At 47.1% G+C, this 8,779-nt stretch overlaps 1 protein-coding gene across 1 annotated transcript; it reads right to left on the reverse strand.

The window, feature by feature from the left end:
• Positions 1 to 708: 708 nt before the first annotated feature.
• On the reverse strand, positions 709 to 8,369 carry LOC139644775 (tryptophan 5-hydroxylase 2-like; the record flags this gene model as incomplete). The annotated part of the gene is made up of 3 exons (XM_071520253.1): positions 8,208 to 8,369; positions 1,928 to 2,062; positions 709 to 892 (listed from the first exon to the last, which is right to left on the reverse strand). Coding segments are annotated over exons 1-3 (481 nt in total), but the record flags the coding sequence as incomplete, so codon positions are not given.
• Positions 8,370 to 8,779: the final 410 nt, after the last annotated feature.

Raw genomic sequence — 8,779 nt, forward strand, 5'->3', positions numbered from 1 at the left:
TCCTCTCTCCTCTCCTCCTCTCCTTGTCTCCTCTCCTCTCCTGTCCTTGTCTCCCTCCTCTCCTCTCCTCCTCTCTCCTCTCCTCTCCTCTCCTGTCCTTGTCTCCTCCTCTCCTCTCCTCTCCTCCTCTCTCCTCTCCTCCTCTCTCCTCCTCTCCTCTCCTCTCCTGTCCTTGTCTCCTCGTCTCCTCCTCTCCCTCTCCTCCTCTCTCCTCTCCTCTCCTGGTCTCCTCCTGTCCTCTCTCCTCTCCTCCTCTCTCCTCTCCTCTCCTGTCCTTGTCTCCTCCTCTCCTCTCCTCCTCTCCTCTCCTTGTCTCCTCTCCTCTCCTCTCCTTGTCTCCTCATCTCCTCTCCTCTCCTCTCCTCTCCTCTCCTCTCCCCTCCCCTCCCCTCTCCATGGTGGGACACACAAACACACAAACCGCTCTCCAATTATAGTATTGGGATGGTTTAGTGAAGCTATGTGCTCCCCTACATATCCACATTATTACAAGTAAAAATGATCATTCTTTATATCAACCATTGAATCGTTACTAGTAAGAATGTCAATCAACCTTTATTTAGCTCTCGGAAGACACAAAATGTTCATTCTTGATATCATTAAGTGAAGTATCACCAATTCTACATATCTGGAACAGAATTCGGACTTGTTATATTGGATGAGCTCTTCTCATTGACTTGTTTGCAGGAGGTCTGGTCTGGTTCCTACCTGCCTCTGTGGACCAGACGTGTGCCGGCGTGTTGAAGGAGATGATGTTGACGTGATCTTTGAGATGCTGCAGCAGCTCGTTGAACTCCTTCTTACTGCAGCTGCAGTCGGCGTAGATCTCAACCTCGCTCGCGATGCGCTTTGACATCCGAGACTCGATGTGGTTCAGGTTGACTCGCTTCTCCTGAGGGGGGGAGGAGAGGAGGAGGAGGGGAGGAGGAGGAGGAGGAGAGAGGGGAGGAGACGAGAGAGGGAGAGGAGCAGAGGAGGAGAGGAGGAGAGGAGAGGAGAGGAGGGGAAGAGAGGCGGAGGAGAAGAGGAGTGGGGGGGGAGGAGAGGAGAGGAGGAGGAGGAGAGGTGGGAGGAGAAGGGAAAGGAAAGGAGGGGAAGGGAAGGGAAATGAAACGAGTGGAGAGGAGCAGAGCAGAAAGGAAGGGAGTGGAAGAGAAGGTAACGTAAAGGGGAGGAGAGGAGCAAAGAAAAGGAGAGGAGAGAAAAAGAGGAGAGGAGAAGAAAGGAGAGGAGATGAGGAGAGGAGACAAGGAGAGGAGAGGAGGAGAGAGGAGAAGAGAAGAGGAGAGCAGAGGAGAAGAGGAGAGCAAAGAGGAGACACGGAGAAGAGAGGAAGGGAAAGGAAAGAAAAGGAAAGGAAAAGAAAGGAGGAGATGCAATGAAAGGAAAGGAGAGCAGCAGAGAGAAAAGTAAAGGAGAGGAAAGGAAAAGATGAGAGGAGATAAGGAATGGAGAGAGGAGAGGAGGAGAGGAGAGAGGGGAGGAGAGGAGAGGAGATTAGAGGAGAAGAGGAGAGGGGAAAGGAAAGGAGGGGAAGGGAAGGGAAATGAACGGAGAGGAGTGGGGAGGAGCAGAGTGGAAAGGAAAGGAAGGGAAAGGAAAAGAAGGTAACGTAAAGGGGAAGAGAGGAGCAGAGAAAAGGAAAGAAAAAGAGAGGTGAAGAGAAGAAAGCAAAGGAAAAGAGAGGAGAGGAGAGGAAGGGAAAGGAAAGGAGAGGAGCAGAGAGGAAAGTAAAGGAGAGGAAAGGAAAAGATGAGAGGAGATAAGGAATGTAAAGACACCATGTCAAAACAAGTGGACATGAATCTTAGCAGCGGGGCGGGCGGGGCGGGGCGGGGCGTGGCGGGGAGGGGAGGGGCGGGGCGGGGAGGGGAGGGGAGGGCGGGGCGGGGCGGGGCGGGGCGGGGCGGGACGGCGTCTCACCCACCTGGAAGAGGCGCAGGGCTTTGACCAGGCATCCCACCTCGTTCTTCAGAGAGAAAACCACCGCCGTCTTCCCCGACTCCTCGCCGCTCTCTTTGTCCGGCTTCTCGTTGATGGGACAGAAGGACGACCGCCGCGACTGCAGAGCAACACGACACACAGTTTACACAGGGGAGAAAACCACACAACTGTCCGGTCCGAGTCAGTTACAACAGTGGTGCTCAACGTGGGGTCCGGGACCACCAGGGTCCTTGAGGGAGTTCCAGGAGGTCCCCAGCAAATTGATGACTTGTTAAATTCACCATTATTTCACTTACAAGACTTAACACAATTAGAGAATGTAGAAGAATGACTTTGATTTTGATCATAGTTTCACTGTCATCTCTCTACCTACAACACAGATATTCATGGAATTCTGGACAAAATCATATCTAACAATAAAAAATATTCTCAGATTTGGGTCCAAGACAAAATATCTCATCAAATGGGGGTCCGTGGCTCTAATTTGGACTAAATTAGGGGTCCTTGATATGAAAAAGCTTGAGAATCACTGAATTACAAGACCAAGACCAGGTTCAGTTGAGTCCGAGTCAAGACCGAGAGCAGAGCGAATCGAGTTGTATTCAAGACCAAAACAGTAGGGATGGGACAATATGTCGAAATTCAATATATCGAAATTCAATATATCGAAATACAAAAATGTAACAATACGTATCATGGGACAGAAAAATGAATCATGATATTAGCTCCATTTTATTCTGCTGTAGTAATCACAAATGAGACGCTTGGCCATCACAATTTCACAAGCTCTCTATAGAAATTATATTCTTTTTAACGACATTTTTAAATTGTTGCTTACATTCTAGCAAGACAATGTCATCGCTAGAAAGATTTGTGGCTCAAAGATAAACATAATTCTGCACAGTCATACTTTATTATTATAATTTATTATTTATTTATTACATTGTAGCCTCTTGAATCGTGAACCTCATATCACGTATCGATTCGTAGTTTGAGATAAGCATATCATCCCATCACTAGAAAATAGGCAGGAAACTTTCTCCACAAATGATGCAGGCAGCCCATGGGCCAATCAGTGACAAGATACATCATCCATCCAAGTTTCATCTAAATCAGACCGGTGATGTAGCAGTTATGTAAACAAGTTATGGCCCTTCAAAGTTAGAAATTTTGACCATTAATTATAGCGCCCCCATCAGGCCAACCGGAGTATTTATTTAAATGCCAAAACAGTGTAGGTGCATCATCCCTCCGGGTGTCATCAAAATTTGACCAATAGTGTCTGAGATATCATGTTTTTGGCCTTTAATTATAGCGCCCCCATCAGGCCAATCAGTGGTAATCCCACACAGTGCCAAAATGCATGATCACTCCAGGTTTTGTCTAATTTGCACCAGTGGTGTCTGAGATTTCATCTGGGTTTTCACATTTGATGGGCCAGCAGACCACAGCACCATAGTCTGGTTGAAGCAGGTGGAGAAAAAAGAAAACTTTGATTTCAAGTTTGGTGGGAAAAAGTCAATTCAGCATCCAGTAGTGGCCGACACAGCTGATTTAGATTTTGGGGGAGACAGAGGAACAGGTATTGCCCCCCCACAATTATTTCTGCCTCAAACGTGCTGTATTTTTACTCGCTTGCAGTCGAGTTCTACTGAAGCACTTCCCTGCTATCAAAGGAGGGAAAGGAAAGCCGATACTTTGTACTGATAGTCAATATCTTTAAATTTGACCATTTTCATGCCAAAAAATATGTATAAGTATTCAGTGTTTCCCCCTGAATTTTATTCTTGACACTAAAACTCTCCACTGAAACCCAGACTAATGGAAATGTTTTAGGTGGGTTGGCATCGAACAATTGAATGGATAAAGAAAATGTGCAAACAAAATAAAGTTTCACTGCAGGTTTAGCAGACTGATGTTCTGTAACTGTGTTCATATCAGAAGTAGACATGACTGGTCGACATCCGATATTTAATAAAAAGCCAATATTGGCCTGATACATCGATAAACCCATATATCGTACTTGTACTGCCATTGCATTACCTCTCACATGTATATACCTTTTTTCTATTTTATTTCATAGTTCTACTTTAACTTACTATTTCATATTTTTCAATTCTGTTTTATTTCTATTACTTATACTACAGTGTACAGGAGTCTGCACACAAGAATTTCATTTGCTTTTATACTCACTGTAATTGTGATGTGACAATAAAACTTGAAACTTGAAACTATCGGTCTAACCCTAAGGCTCACCCTGGTTCAATAGCACAAGGGAAAGTTAGTTACCTTAGAATTAAATTACTGTTTGAATCAGTTCCCTTCATGATGTGTTACGCTCCACTAAGAGACTGAACCAGATTGTGCGGCAGCCAGTGGGAGGAGCTGCTGTCACATTACCTCTTTACTGTCATACAGCCAAGACATTAAACAGAAAGACGGACTGACGGGAATGTTATTAGGAACTTCCTTTTTTCCTGGGAACAGACCCACAGTGTTTCGGTGGCAGGTATTTGACTCGCCTTTTGAAGTGCAGCTGGAGAAGCAGCAGCTACACACTGAGCACCAACTGTCACATCATGAAATAAAGATGTGCTTCTGTAAACCTGCTGATGGATGAGCAGTGATCCGCTCACCGCCGCAGCAGCTGATTTTCCTAACTGATGTTGAATGTTCTTTTTTTTTTTTTATATAACACTGTGACTCTGTGCACACAAGACAGCTGTCAGTTTGTAAGAGCAGTTCCTGCACTGAAATGTTTATTGCACATAATGTGTAATCTCAGTTTAAATTTACAAAATCGGTATGAAGCTTTAGACACGTAGGATCAATGAATAATTATCTGTATCACTCATCATGTGATTGTTCGCACTGATGGAACATCATTCCTATAATATTGGAGATTATATGTTAATATTTCTTAGTGAGCAGGATCGTGGTGCAGCTGCAGAGTGTAGTTTGAAAGTGAGTTTTTTAAATAGTGTACATTTAATTTAATTTTAAATTTTAAATTTGGAGAAAAATACACCGCTCACCCGGTATCAGACTTGGCTGAGGTGCTGGAGCTACAGGATATCAAACTGAATGAAAAAAGCATCCGCACACTCAAATCTGTGCAAGAATCTTTATAATATGCAAGCTTTCGGTCGGAGACCTTCTTCAAGGCATGAACAGGTAGCAAGTGAATGCAGCAGTATAAAGGGCTGAGAAAACGTCACTTGATTAGCCTTAATGCAGAACACTTGTGTCAATCAGTAGAGCTTGTGTGGCTAAACATCAAGGGAATTGTAGTCCTAAATATAATGGACTACAAATTAAAGACACACCCTGCATTCCAAATCACATACTTTTTCTTTTTACTACACTACGTACTACATCTGCCCTTAGAAAGTATGTACTGTGCATGTAGTAGGCAGACAATTGGGACATACTATTTCGTCATCACATTGCGTCTTGAACTTTGACCCTCTTGCTTATATATCCGTCGCAGTAATACGGTTGCAGTTTGTTTGTTTTGTTTTTTTCTCTCTCTGGCGGCTCAGCATGCGGCTCAGTCGAAGTGACGTGTCTTCCGCTGCGCAGAGGATTGTGGGTCAGAATAGCCAAAAAAGCATGCTGGCCTGCATACTGCAAAATTCGACCGGATGTAGTAGGGCATCCGGGTATTTTCTGGCATACTGCATTGACATGCATGAATTGGGACATGCTAAATCTTTTTCTGGCATACTAAATAGTATGGAAGTATGGGTATTGGAACGCACCCACAGTGTCTATAGAGATAGTCAAGAAACACTAAATACAACGAATTTGTGTGGTGAATCGTAGTATCAGAGCTCCATTGATGATGGCTTTATATTGTCGTCACGCACACGCTTAACTCAGGATGAACATACTCAGAGTTGATTGAATTAACTCAGATCAGCTGCTCTGGAACCGAAAAGTCTGAGTTTCCTATCTCGGGGTTAATCAACTCAGAAATCAACTCAGAGTTCAGGGTTAGACTCAGAGTTTGTTGAACCTGCTTTCTGGAATGGACCCCAGCTCTGTTACCTGCCTTGTCACCAGTGTTGTTTCGTGTTGTTAGTCTGCTTAGACTCTCTGCCAGGTTTGGAGTCTTTGTTTCCTTTGCCTGTCGGCCTTTTTTAGTTTTTGCCATTTTGGATTGCCTGCTTTGTTTTTGTTCTTCTGCCTAAGTTCAGCTGTTAAAACTCTTGCTTCTACCAAGTTCTCTCTCTGCCGGTCAATGCATTTGGGTCCAGTCCCTGAGTTTTCCCCACATGTGACATGTATATTCATTTGATTTGTATGCTGTTATCAGACTTTTTCCACGTTATCCTTCATTCACCCCATGCATACATGCTATGTGTTTTAACACTATAAAGGCCAAGATGTTGCCAACTGATAACTTTCACAGCAATAAATGGCTCGACTCCAGCTCATATCCCACAGCTGGTATCTAATGTGCAGTAGTGTATTCTCAGATCAGCAGACAAAACTCTTCTGACTGTTCCAAAAGCCAGATTAAAGCTTTTGCAGTCAGGTCTATGGAGGGAGATTAGTGCCAGCAGTAGTTGCATCTGAATTGCACAAGTTTGAATTTGTCATGCTTGTTATGAACCGTTAAATTAAAAAAAAAAAAAAGATCTGTTGAACTTTTTATTTGTAAGGCACAAGTGAAAATTGAATGCAATGGCTTGAAATTGAATGTGATTCTTACCGAATTGAACTTTTGGCTACGATTTCAAATTCAGTTTTCCTATTTCAGATTCAGCCTCCAGAGACAGACAGCCGGGCACAGCGGGCTTCTGTTCCCTGAATGTCGACTGGAAGGCGGCTGTTTCCTCCAAGGACATTTTAAACTCAGCGGTTCAGTATGAGCATGAAAAATTCAATCCCCAGGCACCAAAACCACCAGCGGGTGGATGCTGAGGAGGAAGGAGGAAGAGGAGGAGGAGGAGAGGAGGAGAAGAAGAGGAGGAGGAGAAAGAGGAGGAAGAAGAGGAGGAAAAGGAGGGGGAGCACAAGGAGGAAAAGGATGAGAAGGAAGAGGAGGAGGAACACGAGGAGGAGGAGGAGGAGGAGGAAGCAGAGGAGGAGAAGGAGGGGGAACATGAGGAGGAAGAGGAAAAGAAGAGGAGGAGGAGGAGAAAGAGGAAGAGGAGGAAGCAGAGGAGGAGAAGGAGGAGGAACACGAGGAGGAAGAGGATCAGAGGGAAGAAGAAGAGGAAGTGGCGGAGGAGGAGGAAGATGAGGGGAGGAGGAAGAAGAAGAGGAGGAAGAGGAAAAGTAAGAAGAGGAGGAGGAGGAGGAGGAACACAAGGAGGAAGAAGAGGAGGAGGAAGAGGAACATGAGGAGGAGGAGGAGGAGGAGGAGGAGGAAAAGTAAGAAGAGGAGGAGGAGGAAGAAGAGGAAGGAGAGAATGAGAAGGAGGAGGAACACGAGGAGGAAGAGGATGAGAGGGAAGAAGGAGGAGAAGGAGGAGGAACACGAGGAGGAAGAGGATGAGAGAGAAGAAGAGGAGAAGGAGGAGAAGGAGGAGGAACACAAGGAGGAAGAGGATGAGAGGGAAGAGGAAGTGGAGGAGGAAGAGGAGGAGGAGGAAGAGGAACATGAGGAGAAGGTAGAGGAAGAGGAGGAGAAGGAGGAGGAGGAAGAGGAACATGAGGAGAAGGTAGAGGAAGAGGAGGAGGAGGAAGAGGAACACGAGGAGGAGTTAGAGGAAGAGGAGGAGAAGGAGGAGGAAGAGGAGGAGGAGGAAGAGGAGGAGAAGGAGGAGGAGGAAGAGGAACACGAGGAGGAGGTAGAGGAAGAGGAGGAGAAGGAGGAGGAGGAAGAGGAACACGAGGAAGAGGAAGAGGAGGAGAAGGAGGAGGAAGAGGAGGAAGAGGAACACGAGGAGGAGGTAAAGGAAGAGGAGGAGAAGGAGGAGGAAGAGGAGGAGGAGGAAGAGGAGGAGAAGGAGGAGGAGGAAGAGGAACACGAGGAGGTAGAGGAGGAGGAGGAAGAGGAACATGAGGAAGAGGAAGAGGAGGAGAAGGAGGAGGAAGAGGAGGAAGAGGAGGAAGAGGAACACGAGGAGGAGAAGAGGAACATGAGGAGAAGGTAGAGGAAGAGGAACACGAGGAAGAGGAAGAGGAGGAGAAGGAGGAGGAAGAGGAGGAAGAGGAACACGAGAGGAGAAGAGGAACATGAGGAGAAGGTAGAGGAAGAGGAGGAGGTAGAGGAAGAGGAGGAGAAGGAGGAAGAGGACGAGCCTACTCACCATCTGCCCCCCGGTGTGGCGTTGCTGCTGGTGGTCGAACATGGCCGAGTCCAGGGACATGCCCCTCCTGGCCCAGTACTTGCTGGAGAACATCATCATGGCGGGCTGCATCCGGGGCACTGGCTCCGCGCCGGCGTCCCGCATCACATGGGCCGACGCCATGGGGAACCAGTGTGTGTAGGAGTACCAGGGCTCCAGCCTCGCCTCGTCAGCCCGCCTGCCTGCCTGCCGCTGTGGGCCAGACTCAGCCCGCCGCAGCCCCGCCGCGCCCGTTATATAGTGGGACGGGAGGGGAGGGGAGGGGAGGGAGGGAGGGAGGGAGGGGTCTAACTCTAACCTCCACCCCTCCTCCTCCCTGTGCTGTTGACACTGATGCTCACATACAGCAGAGGGAGGGAGGGAGGGAGGGAGTGAGGAAGGAAGGGAGGGAGGGAGTGAGTGAGTGAGGGAGGGAGGGAGGGAGGGAGGGAGTGAGTGAATGAGGAAGGAAGGGAGGGAGTGAGTGAGTGAGTGAGGGAGGGAGGGAGGGAGGGAGGAAGGAAGGAGGGAGGGAGTGAGTGAGTGAGTGAGGG

Source organism: Centroberyx affinis, unplaced genomic scaffold (genome assembly GCF_046629955.1).
Source record: "Centroberyx affinis isolate AG114_WGS23_722 - 3 ecotype Tasmania unplaced genomic scaffold, CSIRO-AGI_Caff_v1 ptg000783l_1, whole genome shotgun sequence".
NCBI classification, from domain to species: domain Eukaryota; kingdom Metazoa; phylum Chordata; class Actinopteri; order Beryciformes; family Berycidae; genus Centroberyx; species Centroberyx affinis.